The sequence below is a fragment of the Salmo salar genome, chromosome 01 (genome assembly GCF_965601325.2).
Source record: "Salmo salar chromosome 01, fSalSal1, whole genome shotgun sequence".
Lineage (NCBI taxonomy): Eukaryota > Metazoa > Chordata > Actinopteri > Salmoniformes > Salmonidae > Salmo > Salmo salar.
In genome coordinates this window covers 161359120-161377425 of record NC_138291.1, presented here as the reverse complement: position 1 = coordinate 161377425, position 18306 = coordinate 161359120, and the positions used below count along the sequence as shown (strand labels likewise).

The 18306-nt window shown below is 43.6% G+C and overlaps 1 protein-coding gene across 4 annotated transcripts in view; it reads right to left on the bottom strand.

Annotated features, from left to right (window-relative positions):
- Positions 1 to 3279: 3279 nt before the first annotated feature.
- The window catches only part of LOC106567981 (neuropeptide Y receptor type 1), a 44015-nt gene continuing 28988 nt past the window's right edge, over positions 3280 to 18306 (bottom strand). For all 4 annotated transcript variants that reach the window (XM_045692166.2, XM_045692164.2, XM_045692165.2 and 1 more), the window contains 5 exons: positions 15860 to 16451; positions 15457 to 15698; positions 13996 to 14142; positions 13229 to 13445; positions 3280 to 4377 (listed from right to left, as the gene is read on the bottom strand). In XM_045692166.2, the coding sequence (XP_045548122.2) occupies positions 4162 to 4377; positions 13229 to 13445; positions 13996 to 14142; positions 15457 to 15698; positions 15860 to 16168 (1131 nt within the window). In that variant the 5' untranslated portion in view covers positions 16169 to 16451 and the 3' untranslated portion in view covers positions 3280 to 4161. The remainder of the gene's footprint in view (positions 4378 to 13228; positions 13446 to 13995; positions 14143 to 15456; positions 15699 to 15859; positions 16452 to 18306) is intronic.

Below are 18306 nucleotides of genomic sequence, written 5' to 3'. Positions count from 1 at the left end.
TACTGTTGTAGTTCAGCACTCAGGGCCCAGGGTTGTTTCTGGACATACCATAGCTAACACATTAGCATGTAGCAGCATACATTTTGATACATGATTGGCTCTAGTTAAGCAGGAAACTGCCTGGGGCTAAGAGCCAATCAGGCCTTACTGCCCGGGGGCAGGAGCCAATGAGAAGGGGCTGAGGTGATAATATTGTGAACACACAGCTAAGAGGGTCTGCACACACACACACCACAGCTAATTAGCTAATGATAATTTCATACACGAGGGATTTGTCATTTTTATTAGGATCCCCATTAGTTAACGCCATAACGCTAGCTAATCTTCCTGGGGTCCAACACCAATTAACAAGACATTACAAACAATAGGGTTGGACCATTAAAACCAGGCAAATTTAAAACAAAAACACTCCACATCTGAAATTACAGATGCACAAAATCAAGTGGGATGTCAGAGTCTTTGCAGTTTCAACAAAAAATGGAACACAGAAGAAGAAGAATCTGCCTCAGGAACCACAATGAAAATATAGTTTTTAAATATAAAATCAGATATGAGATATATATGTTATTTGGTTTACATCATTTCCACAGTTTTGTACAATCATAAAGTTGATGTGGATTCATGATGAAGATTTACAGTAGGCCAGCCAGACAGTCGGCCACCCAGACAGAAATACAGTAGATCAGCCAGCCAGATAGCAAACCAGGCAGCCAGCCAGCCAGCCAGATACAGTAAACATTAGACCAGCCAGCCAGACAGCCAACATGCCAGCCAGCCCCTCGGCCACCCAGACAGATATACAGTAGACCAGCCAGCAAGACAGCCAGTAGACCAGACAGCCAGTCTGCTCTGTGATCTGTCTGCAATGCGTCAGCAGCACCAGGGACTCCCTCTCTCAGCCAGACACAGCTGTCAGTCACCCTCTAGCCCCTGGCTCACTACTGGACACCCAGCACCAAATGGTCGCTCTCTCTCTCTCTCTCTCATTGGTGAATAGCTTATAGATTTTTCTACTGTTGTCACAGAGAGACAGTGACTGAGAGGAAGGGCTGTCAGTGTCAACAGGGTTATTCTGACGTTAGAGAGACAGCTGTCATATAAGCTTCAAGTTCAATTGCGTGCACATCCCTGACAACCTGAAATGGTTCCTTCACACAGACAGCGTGGTGAAACAGTGCCTCTTCAACCTCAGGAGGCTGAAGGAATTTGTCTTCACAAACTTCTACAGATACTCCATTGAGAGCCACCCTGCATTGAGAGTCTACCCTGCACGTTAGAGACTGCTGCCCTATGTATATAGTCACTGAACACTGGTCACTTTAAAAATGTTTACATACGGTTTTACACACTTCATATGTATACTGTATTCCAGTCAAGGCTCATTCTATATAACTACTGCTGTACATACTTTTTCTATTCATATACTGTTCATATACTGTCCATACTGCCTATACACACCGTTTTAGATGTATATATATATATATACACACACAGTATATACAGTACCAGTCAAATGTTTGGACACGCCTACCCATTCAAGGCTTTTTCTTAATTTGTACTATTTTCTACATTGCAGAATAATAGACATCAAAACTTTGAAATAACACATATGGAATCATATAGTAACCAAAAAAAGTGTTAAACAAATCAAAATATGTTTTATATTTGAGATTCTTCAAAGTAGCCACCATTTGCCTTGATAACAGTTTTGCACACTCTTGGTATTCTCTCAACCAGCTCCATGAGGTAGTCACCTTGAACGCATTTAAATTAACAGGTCTGCCTTGTTAAAAGGTCATTTGTGAAATGTATTTCCTTCTTAATGCATTTGAGCCAATCAGTTGTGTTGTGACAAGGTAGGGTTGGTATACTGAAGATAGCCCTATTTGGTAAAAGACCAAGTCCATATTATGGCAAGAACAGCTCAAATAAGCAAAGAGAAATGACAGTCCATCATTACTTTAAGACATGAAGGTCAGTCAATCCGGAAAATGTCAAGAACTTTGTAAGTTTCTTCAAGTGCAGTCGCAAAAACCATTTAACCTTTATTTAACTAGACAAGTCAGTCAAGAACAAATTCTTATTTACAATGACGGCCTACCCAGGCCAAATCCTAACCCGGACGATGCTGGGCCAATTGTACACCGCCCTATCACGGCCAGTTGTGATATAGCCTGGACTCGAACCAGGGTCTGTAATGACGTCTCTAACACTGAGATGCAGTGCTCTAGACCGCTGCACCACTCGGGAGCTCGGAAGCGTGGGAACCATCAAGCGCTATGATGAAACTGTCTCTCATGAGGACCGCCACAGGAAAGGAAGATCCAGAGTTACCTCTGCTGCAGAGGATACGTTTGTTAGAGTTACCAGTCTCAGAAATCGGCAATTAACTGCACCTCAGATTGCAGCCGGAATAAATGCTTCAAAGAGTTCAAGTAACAGACACATCTCAACATCAACTGTTCAGAGGGGACTGTGTGAATCTGGCCTTTATGGTCAAATTGCTGCAAGGAAACCACTACTAAAGGACACCAATAAGAAGAAAAGACTTGCTTTGGCCAAAAAACACGAGCAATGGACATTTGACGTGTGGAAATCTGTCCTTTGGTTTGATGAGTCTAAATTTGAGATTTTTGGTTCCAACCGCTGTGTCTTTGTGAGACGCAGAGTAGGTGAATGGATGATCTCAGCATGTGTGGTTCTCACGGTGAAGCATGGAAGAGGTGTGATGGTGTTGGGGTCCTTTGCTGGTGACACTGTCAGTGATTTATTTAGAAATCAAGGCACACTTAATCAGCATGGCTACCACAGCATTCTGCAGCAATACGCCATCCCATCTGATTTGCGCTTAGTGGGACTATCATTTGTTTTTTAACAGGACAATGACCCCAAACACACCTCCAGGCTGTGTAAGGGCTATTTGACCAAGAGTGACGGAGTGCTGCATCAGATGACCTGGCCTCCACAATCACCCGACCTCAACCCAATTGAGATGGTTTGGACCGCAGAGTGAAGGAAAAGCAGCCAACAAGTGCTCAGCATATGTGGGAATTCCTTCAAGACTGTTGGAAAAGCATTCCAGGTGACTACCTCATGAAGCTGCTTGAGAGAATGCCATGAGTGTGCAAAGCTGTCATCAAGGCAAAGGGTGGCTATTTGAAGAATCTCAAATATAAAATATATTTTGATTTGTTTAACACTTTTTTGGTTACTACATGATTCCATATGTGTTATTTCATAGTTTTGATGTCTTTACTATTATTCTACAATGTAGAAAATAGTAAAAATAAAGAAAAATCCTTGAATGAGTAGGTGTTCTAAAACTTTTGAACGGCAATTTATATATATTCCGGACTTTGACATTGCTCTGATATTTCTACATTTCTCTCTTTATTTATTTTAAGGGATTTGTGTCTTTTGTTTTGCATTGTTAGGTATTACTGCACTGATGGAGTACCAAATATAAGCATTTCGCTGCAAAATATGTATATGTGGTCAATCAAATTTGATTTGATTTTGATTAGAGCTCAAGGTAGCCCTGAGTTCAGAATTGACTGTCTGACTGACTGACAGTCTATCCATCTTTCTGACTGGCTTGACGACAGCTTAACACCCCAGGATGATGACAATCTCTGGTGAAGACAGTTTTCTGGGGACAAGCTGAATTAGCTCAGAAATACATCATCACCATTGAAACAGAGCCCACGCATCCCTGGTTCTGTCAGTCTCTTTGCCGCAGTCTCTCCAGATGTTTGCTACCTAGCGTAGCTGCATGTGTGCAATCTGTCCATGAGCTGCTCTGTCGATTAGCTGTATAGATCTGTTTGTTTGCTTTTAGCGAAGTGCATTCTGTATACTCTGCAGGGCCTGCGATGCTTTGTATGAATTCAGAAATCGACCGATCTCTATGGAGACTGGGGCCAACCAGCTTTGTCTTTGACTGTCAGTCCAGCTGCTTAGTTCCACTTTCTCTCTCTCTCTCTCTATTAGCGTTAGCGGCTCTCTATTGGTTCTGTCCATTGGGGCGTTCTGTCTGTTAGCTGCTTGCTTGATATGAACTTTACCCTTGTTGTTTACATCCTGTCTGACAGCTGTACACACTACACAATGTCCATTAGCTCTTAGCCATTAGCATTAGTCACTAGCTCTGTCGGCTATCTGTTAGCTGCATATGCTAACACCGGGCTCAGCCCGTGGTGGCGGCGCGATGCTCATTGACCCTGCCCGGTTCAGCATCGACATCTTGGTGATCCCCTCGCTGCCAACGGTGGAGAGTGGGAAATTCTCGTAGCTCTCTGGCGCCCCCAAGCCACAGTGGCAGCGCTGCAGCTGGGCCTTCAACTCCCTCTGGAAGTTACTGTTCAGGAAACCGTACACCTGTGTGTGTGTGTGTAGACAAAGTTTAAATGCAGAGCACCAGCACTTAATATGTTTCTAATGACATTTACATTTCCAACATTTTAATCAATACAGTTGAGTTCAGTTCAGTTCATTTAAATTCAATTCAGTTAAGTTAAATTAGATTTTATTTCATTTCATTCAATTCCACTCCACCCCACTCTACCCCACTCAACCCTTTCAGGCTTTTCTTGAGGAATTCTCCCAGTCCCTCTCTGTAAATGTTCTGGGAGAGAGAGGAAGGCAGCTAGCACTTCCACATCACTCAGCTACCCCTCTCACTACTGCTACCCTAACCTTCTGGGAAAGAGAGGAAGGTAACTAGCACAACACTCTCACTACTGCTCTCAACCTTCCGGACTGTTCGGACAGATGGAAGACATGCTTTTCAAGAGCAAGAACAAAGACACAGCATCTTGTGGCCTGCTTTTAACTGGGAAACTACAATCAAAACTGGACCAAATGTGGAAAAAAAGAGAACCAACCACAGCCCCAGGACCGTAGAACTGGGATACGAAGGAACAAGCGCCCCTTGCACAAAAGAGTTGAGAAAATAGCAGAGAAAGAGAGGTGATACATGGATTCTAAAGCATTCATTTTTGGGAATGTAAACAACTGCAAACAAACTGTAAACAAATTGGTTACTCAGTAGACCATCTTAGTTACCAGGGCCCAGATTCACAAAACACTTCTTTCACAAAAACTTAAGAAGCTTCTTAAGAAAAAAAAAGAAAACTTCATAAGATAGTTCGTAAATGCAATTCCTCAACAATATCTTAAGATTTTCTTACAAACTTCTCAAATATCCTATTACGAATCTTCATAAGATGTTTGTTGCTAGGCAACCGTTTTAGCTAGCTATCTAGCTAGCAGTGGCAATCATGTTAGCATATTTCCTACTGAGATTACTGTTCTAAACATGTTCTTGGGTTTAAAATAATCAATACTGAAACTTTCAGATGAAGTTTGTGAGTGAATTAAACATGTTCAATTGCTTTCATGAGCTTTTTCTCTCACTGCCCTGAGTTTTAGACAAGGGTTTAGCTATCTTTGAATTAAGGACAAATCTAAAAACGTTATTTTCAATAATCATCAATAAACTTAAGCTTAAGGAGAAACATAAGAAATAGCACAAGAACATTTCCAATAACCTTTTTGAGGAATAGCAACTTTGCTTTACTTTTTTCGTAAGTCTATAGTTCAGGAAAAAATGGCAGTTAAGAAGAAATTTCTTCTTAATAAGAAGGTTTTATGAATCTCGGCCCAGGAAATCTGCACCTGGCTTGTTGATTTTAAAACAGGCATTTCAAACAAAAACAACTCAAACAAAAACCAAAACAATAACAATGGAACTATCAGCAATAGTCCCAGTCGGTATTCAGGTAATAATGAATTCCCCTCGACCACGCCCACAAACCAACAGTCTTTCCTATTGACCCCCATTGTAAAATGGGCAACTTCCCTGTCGTTTTTTTTGTTATACAGAAATAATAAAACATGCCGAAAAGCTGCTGTGTTCAATGTGCATGTAACCAAGTCAAAAATCCCGACCTATGGTTCGCAATGCTCCCACATAGGGAAATATAGTGTGAGAAGACTCCTCTGGATTCAGGCTTTTCAGTATGGCAAAGTGGGAAATGTTGGGACGCTGTGTCCAACTAGGCTAAAACATTTAATCAAAGTAAGACATTTAACTTGTTTAGTACAGTCCGTTTGTAACTCTGCTCGCTACTTGTAGCTGTATAGTCTGTTTGTAACTCCACTCACTACTTGTAGCTGTATAGTCTGTTTGTAACTCTACTCACTACTTGTAGCTGTATAGTCTGTTTGTAACTCTACTCACTACTTGTAGCTGTATAGTCTGTAACTCCACTCACTACTTGTAGCTGTATAGTCTGTTTGTAACTCTACTCACTACTTGTAGCTGTATAGTCTGTTTGTAACTCCACTCACTACTTGTAGCTGTATAGTCTGTTTGTAACTCTACTCACTACTTGTAGCTGTATAGTCCGTTTGTAACTCTACTCACTACTTGTAGCTGTATAGTCTGAGTTGTAACTCTGCTCACTACTTGTAGCTGTATAGTCTGTTTGTAACTCCACTCACTACTTGTAGCTGTATAGTCTGTTTGTAACTCTACTCACTACTTGTAGCTGTATAGTCTGGTGAACTCCACTCACTACTTGTAGCTGTATAGTCTGTTTGTAACTCTACTCACTACTTGTAGCTGTATAGTCTGTTTGTAACTCTACTCACTACTTGTAGCTGTATAGTCTGAGTTGTAACTCTACTCACTACTTGTAGCTGTATAGTCTGTTTGTAACTCTACTCACTACTTGTAGCTGTATAGTCTGTTTGTAACTCTACTCACTACTTGTAGCTGTATAGTCTGTTTGTAACTCTACTCACTACTTGTAGCTGTATAGTCTGTTTGTAACTCTACTCACTACTTGTAGCTGTATAGTCTGTTTGTAACTCTACTCACTACTTGTAGCTGTATAGTCTGTGTTGTTGGTCTTGGCTAGCTTAATGTTCTGGTCGGTTGCTAGCTAGCACTCACATGGCTGCTAGCAGTCATGAAAAGTGGCATAAGAGAAGCACTACAATATCATGTTTTTCTAAGTAGTGAGAACGCTAGGGAGCAGCCATTGTTGAAAGGTAATCTTTAGACATGTTGTGCTTTTCTTAAATGTAGTTTTATAATCGACTTAAACAAGCAGACAACAAGAAAATTGTATTTGAAAAAGGTCAAGTTTTTGCTGTGAGCCAATGAGGTAACTACAGGTTGTTTTCACCACAGGTGTGCAGGTTTGCGAAGTTCTATCTAATACCGACTGGGTCTATAGCAAGAGCAGTAGCAACGGAACCTTCAGCAGCAGTAGAAGTCTCACCATGCCTGTTTGTCTATCCACCATCTGTGACATCAGGACATTCCAAAAGGTGCCACAAACTGAAGCAATAAAAGGGAAACCCCAGATACATTACTTGGCCACTATGTGCATTTGCAAAACACATGAACTAACCTCCTGTGTTTTACCAGTTGCCCAACGACATGGCACTCTGCCCTATGTAGACACTAAAAATACATAACAAAAAGGGGCATTGGAAAAGGGAGGCAGATTCAGATTTTGGAGGACCAGGAGAAAGAAAGTGAGATCAGGTACCTCACAATAAACATATACCTGAATGGGACAGTATTGGTTCAAGGGAGTGAATGAAGTTGTGGTCCACACCTTTGTAGCCAGATTTTTTACACTCAAATATGTGGTGGAAGCAGAGGGAAAAAATGACCAGTACCTGATCAACATTACAACATCACAAGCAAGTTCCAATGAACCCAATGAACAAAGACAGTGAACAAAGACAGAGAGGACATGGTCAAAGAAATGGTCAAATCATCACCTAAACCCAATTTCATTGTGGCGCAGATGAGAGGCAGCCTCTCCCAGCTAGACTCAGAACTTGTTAAAAGTTAAAAGATCAAGTCCTGGACCACCTCTCTACCAGCACTGACGTAGAGATGGAGCAGCTGCGTGACCAACTCTGCCAGGTGAAGAATGAACACAGACGGTTGATAGAAAACCTGACATCAGAGAGAAAGAAAGGAAATGACAGAAGAACTCTCTGAAATGAAGTTAGTGACAATGAGAAAAGTAGAGGAGATCAAGGAGGAGATGGGAAAAGAGCTTTTAGAAGTAAAAAAGGACCTGAAGAACAGAGGACACCATGCAGTCTCTGAAGGAGCAGCTAGCCAGGGTCACAAACCCCAGCCCACCTCCCACCGTGCTCCACACACTCATCCCCACCAGCTCTCCAGGAGATCCCTCTCCACCCAACACCAACCTGTCTCCTCCAGGAGATCCCTCTCCACCCAACACCAACCTGTCTCCTCCAGGAGATCCCTCTCTACCCAACATCAACCTGTCTCCTCCAGGAAATCCCTCTCCACCCAACACCAACCTCTCTCCACCAGGAAATCCCTCTCCACCCAACACCAACCTATGTCCTCCAGGAGATCCCTCTTCACCCAACACCAACCTCTCTCCTCCAGGAGATCCCTCTTCACCCAACACCAACCTCTGTCCTCCAGGAGATCCCTCTTCACCCAACACCAACCTCTGTCCTCCAGGAGATCCCTCTTCACCCAACACCAACCTCTCTCCTCCAGGAGATCCCTCTCCACCCAACACCAACCTATGTCCTCCAGGAGATCCCTCTTCACCCAACACCAACCTATGTCCTCCAGGAGATCCCTCTCCACCCAACACCAACCTCTCTCCACCAGGAAATCCCTCTCCACCCAACACCAACCTATGTCCTCCAGGAGATCCCTCTTCACCCAACACCAACCTCTCTCCTCCAGGAGATCCCTCTTCACCCAACACCAACCTATGTCCTCCAGGAGATCCCTCTCCACCCAACACCAACCTCTCTCCACCAGGAGATCCCTCTCCACCCAACACCAACCCTCCTCCTTCAGATCCATCTCCAACAAATAACAACCTCCCTACCACCTCTGCTAGCTCAACCAACACTCCCACCAACGCTCCAAGAACAACCTGGGATTGTGACTACAACGGAAACATCTATGGGAATAGAACTACTACCTGACATGGAGGTGAGAAAAATATGGTGCCCCACAACCTAGAGTACCCTCAAAATAATTTCAGAGGACAGTTTAATAGGAGCGAAGACAATAAAAATCCACACTGGAACGAACGACCTAAAGAACATGAGAGGACATGTGGCCCCAGCTATGGAAGAAATAGCCAATATGGCCACAGAGATATACCCATCTGCAATAATTATAATTTAATCTCTTCTCCCACGCTGCGATGTGCCATTCAATATAAGTTTAGAAAACAAACTCAGAGCTCTCAAGAAAACGTGCACTAAGATCTAATGTCTTTTTGGCATACCACAAAGACATCCACCCTCACCTCATGCAAGACCACACCCACCTAAACTGGTGGGGTGTAAAAGTCTTAGCAAAGGTGCTAAAGTACATGGCCAATATGCGAAGAAAGACTAAGAGCATCCAGCCTATGGGAAGCCAGCAAATAAGAACATCACACCCAGAGAGCCCAGCTCTCCACCCAGAGACCCTCACATAACCCAGAGAGCCCAGCTCTCCACCCAGAGACCCTCACATAACCCAGAGAGCCCAGCTCTCCAACCAGAGACCCTCACATAACCCAGAGAGCCCAGCTCTCCACCCAGAGACCCTCACATAACCCAGAGTCCAGCACTCCACCCAGAGAGCCCTGCTCTCCACCCAGAGACCCTCACATAACCCAGAGAGTCCAGCACTCCACCCAGAGAGCCCAGCTCTCCACCCAGAGACCCTCACATAACCCAGAGAGCCCTGCTCTCCACCCAGAGACCCTCACATAACCCAGAGAGCCCAGCTCTCCACCCAGAGACCCTCACATAACCCAGAGAGCCCAGCTCTCCAACCAGAGACCCTCACATAACCCAGAGAGCCCAGCTCTCCACCCAGAGACCCTCACATAACCCAGAGAGCCCAGCTCTCCACCCAGAGACCCTCACATAACCCAGAGTCCAGCACTCCACCCAGAGAGCCCTGCTCTCCACCCAGAGACCCTCACATAACCCAGAGAGTCCAGCACTCCACCCAGAGAGCCCAGCTCTCCACCCAGAGACCCTCACATAACCCAGAGAGCCCTGCTCTCCACCCAGAGACCCTCACATAACCCAGAGAGCCCTGCTCTCCACCCAGAGACCCTCACATAACCCAGAGAGCCCTGCTCTCCACCCAGAGACCCTCACATAACCCAGAGAGTCCAGCACTCCACCCAGAGAGCCCAGCTCTCCACCCAGAGACCCTCACATAACCCAGAGAGCCCAGCTCTCCACCCAGAGACCCTCACATAACCCAGAGAGCCCTCCACCAAGAGAAGCCAGCACTCCGCCCAGAGAGACCCTCACATAACCCAGAGAGCCCAGCTCTCCACCCAGAGACCCCCACACTCCACCCAGAGAGCCCTCCACCAAGAGAAGCCAGCACTCCACCCAGAGAGCCCTCCTCCAAGAGAAGCCAGCACTCCACCCAGAGAGCCCAGCACTCCACTGAGTGTGACTATTGAACAAGTTGAAGAAGTTGAACTTCTAGCAGTAACATTGGATGGTCAGTTATCATGGTCAAGTCATATTGACAAAGTTGTTGTGAAGATGATGAGAGGTATGTCTGCGTTGTTCTGCTTTCTGCGTTTTTGACACAAAGATCAACTGTACTAGGTTCAGGCTTTGATCTTGTCCCATCTTGATTACTGTCTAGTAATATAGCAAAGACAGACCTAGCAAAGCTGCAGCTGTCTCAAAACAAAGCAGCACACCTTACCCTGAACTGCAAACATAGAACTAACATCAACAACATGCATGACAGTCTTTCATGGTTGAGGACAAAATTACTACTTCTCTTCTAGTCTTTTTAAGACATTTGTGTGTTGAAAATGCCTAACCACTTGTATAATCTATTTGCATACACTTCAAACAGACATACAGTACCAGTCAACATTTTGGACATTACATTTACATTTTAGTCATTTAGCAGACGCTCTTATCCAGAGCGACTTACAGTAGTGAATGCATACATTTCATACATTTAATTTAATGCATTTTTTTGTACTGGCCCCCCGTGGGAATCGAACCCACAACCCTGGTGTTGCACACACCATGCTCTACCAACTGAGCCACAGGGAAGGACACATCTACTCATTCAAGGGTTTTTCTTAATTGTTTAACTATTTTCTACATTGTAGAATAATAGTGAAGACATCAAAACTATTAAATAACACATGGAATCATGTAGTAATTAAAAAGTGATAAACAAATCAAAATATAGTTTATATTTGTGATTCTTCAAAGTAAACACCCTTTGCCTTGATGACAGCTTTGCACACTCTTGGCATTCTCTCAACCAGCTTCACGAGGAATGCTTTTCCAACAGTCTTGAAGGAGTTCCCACATATGCTGAGCACTTGTTGGCTGTTTTTCCTTCACTCTGTGGTCCAACTCATCCCAAACCATCTCAATTGGGTTGAGGTTGGGTGATTGTGGAGGCCAGGTCATCTGATACAGTTCTCCATCACTCTCCTCCTTGGTCAAATAGCCCTTACATAGCCTGGAGGTGGGTTTTGGGAAATTGTCCTGTTGAAAAACAAATGATAGTCCCACTAGCGCAAACCAGATGGGCTGGCGTATTGCTGCAGAATGCTGTGGTAGCCATACTGGTTAAGTGTGTCTTGAATTCTAAATAAATCACTGACATTGTCACCAGCAAAGCTCCCCCACACCATCACACCTCCTCTTCCATGCTTCACGGTGGCAACCACACATGCTGAGATTTACATTTTTTTACATTTTAGTCATTTAGCAGACGCTCTTATCCAGAGCGACTTACAGTAGTGAATACATACATTTCATCCATTTTTTTCCCCGTAGTGGTCCCTCGTGGAGATCATCCGTTCACCTACTTTGAGTCTCACAATGACACGGCGGTTGGAACCAAAAATCTCAAACTTGGAATCATGTGACCTAAGGACAGATTTCCACACCTCTCATGTCCTTTAGTAGTGGTTTCTTTGCAGCAATTCAACCATGAAGGCCTGATTCACGCAGTTTCCTCTGAAAAGTTGATGTTGAGATGTGTCTGTTACTTGAACTCTGTGAAGCATTTATTTGGGCTGCAATCTGAGGTACAGTTAACTCTAATGAACTTATCCTCTGCAGCAGAGGTAACTCTGGGTCTTCCTTTCCTGTGGCAGGCCTCATGAGAGCCAGTTTCATCATAGCACTTGATGGTTTTTGCGCCTGCAATTTAAGAAACTTTCAAAGTTCTTGATATTTTCCGCATTGACTGACCTTCATGTCTTAAAATAATGATGGACTGTTGTTTCTCTTTGCTTATTTGAGCGTTTCTTGCCATAATAGGGACTTGTTCTTTCACAAAATAGGGCTACCTTCTGTATACTACCCCTACCTTGTCACACACAACTGGTAGGCTGAAACACATTAAGAAGGATAGAAATTACACAAATTTACTTTCAACAAGGCACATCTGTTAATTGAAATGCATTCCAGGTGACTACTCAATGAAGCTGGTTGAGAGAATGCCAAGAGTGTGCAAAGCTGTCATCAAGGCAAACGGTGGCTACTTTGAAGAATCTCAAATAAAAAATATATTTTGATTTGTTTAACCCTTTTTTGGTTGCTACATGATTCCATATGTGTTATTTCAAAGTGTTGATGTCTTCACTATTATTCTGCAATGTAGAAAATAGGACAAATAAAGAAAAAGCCTTGAATGAGTAGGTGTGTCCAAACTTTTGACTGGTACTGTACATAACCCACCAGACACACCACTATGGGTTTCTTCACTGTACCTAAACCCAAAACAGATTTAATGCATCACTCAGTTATGTATATAGCCATGTCATCGTGGAATGCTCTGCCACCAGACGTTACTCAGGGAAAAAGTACGTTTAGCTTTAAAAACACAGAGCCTCTCCTCTTTCTAAAGATCTCATTTAACTGTATATAATAATATGAATATGTACATATGAATAGCGTGTAAATAATATTTTGGTTCTCTCTTAGTCGCTTTCCAATTTATAACTCTTATTTATTTTATTTGTTTATGTTTATTTGTTATTGTTATTATTCATTCTATTTAATGTCCTTGTCTATAACTGTTCTGCACTTTGTCATGTATTTGTATGTTTTATGTGGACCCCAGGAAGAGTAGCTGCTGCATGTGCAGGAGCTAATGGGGATACTAATAACCTAAACTAAACTCCACTCCACTCACCACAGGGTTGACACAGGTGGAGGCCATGGCGGTGAGGTGGCAGGCGGAGAACACAGCATCATGCTGGCAGGCGGGCAGCGCCTGGTGGTCCCAGTCGAATATCGTGTTGAACACATTGAGCGGCAGCCAGCAGAGGGCGAAGGCAGCAACGATGGCCGCCAACATAGCATTGATCCTCTGGGCTCCTCGGGCCTTCCGGCTCCGCTCCACCACGTCCCTGGATGGGAAAAACACACGAAAGGACTTTAGATGGGACTTACAGTATTCCACACTTTTCCAGTTACTTTTGTTTCTGTTTTCTTAGTCTGTTTATTTGTTCTTTGTGTATTTGCTGTAATTTTGTTTGATCAATGGGGGGCCACAGGAACGGACTAAATGGATGGGATTTAACCATACGTTACCAGGTACTTATTCATTTCATTAACATTTCTATTTACTCATTAACTGTTCATTGTCTATCCTCTTTGATGATCCTTGGACTATTACTCCACTCATTCATTTGTTTTATTCACCTATTCATCATTGGTCTCTCATTGACTACCATTCATTGACTCCTGTCCTGATGTATTACCTGCGTCTGAGTAGGCATACGATTATTTACTATTCACTGACTCATTAATCTGACAATTCTTTGACTGTCGTGTGTGTGTGTGTCTGTCTGTGCTTGCGAGCTTGCATGAGTGCATGTGTGTGTGTGCTTGTGTGCTGGCGTGAGTGTGCATGTGTGTGTGCATGCGTGTGAGTGTGCATGCATGTGTGTGTGTCACCTGCGTCGACGTAGGCGTAGGAATATACGTAGGTAGCAAAGCAGCACTAGTAGCAGAGGGAGGCAGTACTGGAACAGCAGCAGGGAGGTGGTGTAGGCCAGACGGTGTCTTTCAGTCGGCCATTTCTCCAAACAGATCACATGGTCTCTGAGGAGAGAGAGCGAGAGACAGAGAGAGAGAGCGAAAGAGAGTGGGAGAGAAGGATAGCAGGAGGGAGAAAGGGAGGGAAATAATGAGAGTGAAAGAGAGCAAGAGAGGGAGAGAGAGAGAGAGAGTGAGACCAAATTTAAGGAAAGCTTTGACTATGTACAGACTCAGTGAGAATAGCCGCCGTAGGCAGACCTGGCTCTCAAGAAAAGACAAGCTATGTGCACACTGCCCACAAAATGAGGTGGAAACTGAGCTGCACTTCCCAAACTCCTACCAAATGTATGACCATATTAGAGACACATACTTCCCTCAGATTACACATATACACAAAGAATTCGAAAACAAACCCAATTTTGTTAAACTCCCATATCTACTGAGTGAAATACCACAGTGTGCCATCACAGCAGCAAGTTGTGTGACCGGTTGCCTGTAACGCCCTGGCCATAGAGAGGGGTTTTTTGTTCTTTATTTTGGTTAGGCCAGGGTGTTACATTGGGTGGGCGTTCTGTTTATTTTTCTATGTTGGTTTGTTTCTTTGGTTTGGCCGTGTGTGGCTCCCAATCAGGCACAGCTGTAGTTCGTTGTTGCTGATTGGGAGTCACACATAAGTAGCCTGTTTTTCCTTTGGGTTTTGTGGGTGATTGTTTTCTGTTGAGAGTTTTTCCTAACAGGACTGTTTTGCTGTCGTTTTTTGTAGTGTTCTCTTTTTCAATTAAATATCTAAGATGAACACACATCCTCCCTGCACCTTGGTCTCATTACGACGACACCAGTTACATTGCCACAAAAAAAGGCAACCAGTGAATAACAAACCCATTGTAAATACAACCCATATTTATATTTATTTATTTTCCCGTTTGGACTTTAACTACTTGCACATAAAATTACATTTGAAATGTCTTTATTCTTCTGGGACTTTTGTGACTGTAATGTTTACTGTAAAAAAAAATGTTTATATCACTTTTGTTTATTATCTATTTCACTTGGTGTGGCAATGTAAACATATGTTTCCAATGCCAATAAAGCCCTTAAATTGATTTGAATTGAGAGCGAGAGGGGGGGAGAGAAAGAGAGAGAGAGAGAGAGAGAGAGAGAGGAAGGGAGAGAATGAAAGACAAAGAGAGTGTTCTGCGCTCTGCCACACTCACACGAGAGTGCTCTGAAATCAGAGTAGGTAGCCAGAGTGAATTTATGAACACACACACACACACACACACACACACACACACACACACACACACACACACACACACACACACACACACACACACACACACACACACACACACACACACACACACACACTCTCACCTGAAGGGGTTGGCGGGCAGGGTGAGGTTCTGGAAGGGGTTGTCGGTCAGAATGTTGTAGGACAGGAACGGGAGTGATATGAAGCAGGCGACCAACCAGGTGAGACCTACGGCCAGATAGGAGTGGCCTGCTGCTGGGGACCAGCCAGTAGGGTGCAGGATCAACTGATGGCGCTCCAACGCAATCAACACCAGGGAGAAAATAGACACCGTCACTGATACACACTGTACAAATGGTGTGACCTGATGGGGAAGAGAGGAGATATATAAGGGACAAGAGAGGGAGAGGGAGGGGAAAAAGGCACATTATGGACAGAAACAAACACTGCAAGGTTATCAAACAAAGACACAGGAACTCTGAACAAGGATCTTTATTTTTTGAAGAAAATTCCTTGTGATCTCACCTTGCAGAGTGCCTCCCCCAGTACCCAGCGGTCCATCAGAGTGTAGATGACGGTGACGGGTAGACACACCACACACATCAAGATGTCGGAGCAGGACAGGTTGGCGATTAAAATGTTGGTGACATTATGCAGTTCCTTCTGCCGCCCGATGATGAAAACCAGGCCCATATTGCCTAGCAACCCTACTGCGATCACCGTGCTGTAGGCCACGATGAGGAAGGTGGCTCCACTCACCGAGGGTGGACACTGGGCTGACTCTGACCAATCAGAGTTCTCCCAGACGCCAGAGGAGCTGCTGTTATTGGTCATGGTGGAAGAAGCGTTTTGGGGGCTGTTAGAGGGAGCTTACTGGCAGAGCCTGGGAGTTGATGGGGGGCTAGAGGGAGCTAAAGGGGGTGTAGAGGGGACAGGCTGACTGGGTAATCAGGCAGTTATAGTCCTTCTATACCCTCCTCAGTTCACTGATTGGTCGTCAAGATGTTAGAGTCGCTGTGATTGTCTCTCCGAGTCTGCTAATCACTCTTATTGGTTGAGCCCTCAGTCTGATGGAGACAATATGATTGGTTTGGCTCAGGAGGAGCAAAAAGTCTATCTGTAAAACAGGGAAGAGAATAGAAAATAATCTCAGTCTATCTACTGTATAAAATAAGAAGAGAATCTGTAAGAAAAGATCTAAAGATCATGAATAGAGGGAGGGAGTGGAGGAAAAGAGAATACAACTTAGAAGATATACGTACAAACGATGAGAGAAAATGTGAAAAGACAGAACAGAAGATGAGAGAATATGAGATTAGAAGAGAGGAGAGGACAAGAGGATCATTAAAAAGGAAATTAGAAAAAAGAAAAGAGGGAACATAGTTTAGATGAGGACAGAGAAGGTATGAGAAGGGAGAAGATTCGAAAAATGAAAAGGGGAAAAGTTGAGAACAAAAAGAGAGAATATGGGGAGAATTAATAAGTAGAGAGAGAAGATAATAAAGAGAGAAGAGGGGGAGAATTAATAAGTAGAGAGAGAAGATATTAGAGAGAAGAGGGGAAGAACTAATAAGCAGAGAGAGAAGATATTAAAGACAGAGGAGATGGAGAACTAATAAGTAGAGAGAAGATATTAGAGAGAGAAGATGGGGAAGAACTAATAAGTAGAGAGAAGATATTAAGAGAAGAGAGGGAGAACTAATAAGTAGAGAGAATATATTACAGAGGAAGAGGGGGAGAACTAATAAGTAGAGAGAGAAGATAAAGAGAGAAGAGGGGGAAGAACTAATAAGTAGAAGGAAGATATTAAAGCGAGAAGAGGGGGAGAACTAATAAGTAGGGAAAAAAGATAAAGAGAAGAGGGGGAAGAACTAATAAATAGAGAGAGATGGGAAGAACTAAAAAGTAGAAGGAAGATATTAAATAGAGAAGAGGGGGAGAACTAATAAGTAGATAGAGAAGATATTAAAGACAGGAGAGGGAGAACTAATAAGTAGAGAGAAGATATTAAAGAGAGAAGAGGGGGAGAACTAATAAGTAGAGAGAAGATATTTATCAAGGCACAAGGCGAGACCCAAACGCAGACACAGGAGGCAGCTAGTTGGAGTCTTACAATGTTTAATAATCCAAAGGAGTAGGCAAGAGAATGGTCGTGGACAGGCAAAAAGGTCAAAACCTGATCAGAGTCCAGGAGGTACAGAGAGACTCGTGGTCAAGGCAGGCAGAATGGCCAGGCAGGCGGGTACAAAGTCCAGAAACAGGCAACGGTCAAAACCAGGAGGATTAGAAAAAGGAGAATGCAAAAAGCAGGAGAACGGGAAACCGCTGGTTGACTTGGAAACATACAAGATGAACTGGCACAGAGAGACAGGAAACACAGGGATAAATACACTGGGGAAAATAAGTGACACCTAGAGGGGGTGGAGACAATCACAAGGACAGGTGAAACAGATCAAGGCTTGACAATATTAAAGAGAGAAGAGGGGGACAACTAATAAGTAGAGAGAGAAGATATTATTGCCAGAAGATGGGAAGAACTAATAAGTAGAGAGCGAAGATAGCAAAGAGAGAAGAGGGGGGAGCTAATAATTAGAGAGAGAAGATAAGAAAGAGGGAAGGGAAGAACTATTAAGTAGAGAGAGAAGAATTTAAAGAGAGAGGGGGGCAGAGGGGGGAGAAGGGGGGGCTAATAAGTAGAGAGAGAGTATAGTGGGGGGGGTGAGAGAGAGAGAGAAGGGGGATAACTAATAAGTAGAGAGAAGAAGATAAGAAGAGGGTGGAAAGGATTTCATTGTCCACTAAATATTAAAATGTCCACTAAATATTCATAAAATCTCTAGCCAGTGTTGAAGAGCTCAAGGAAAGATATTAGAGGAGGAGAGAGGAGAGGTGGATGTAATTATATCTGTCTCTCTTCCTTCAGGAAAGCAGCTCTCTGTGACAATTTCTACAGCTTCTCTCTCTCTCTCTCT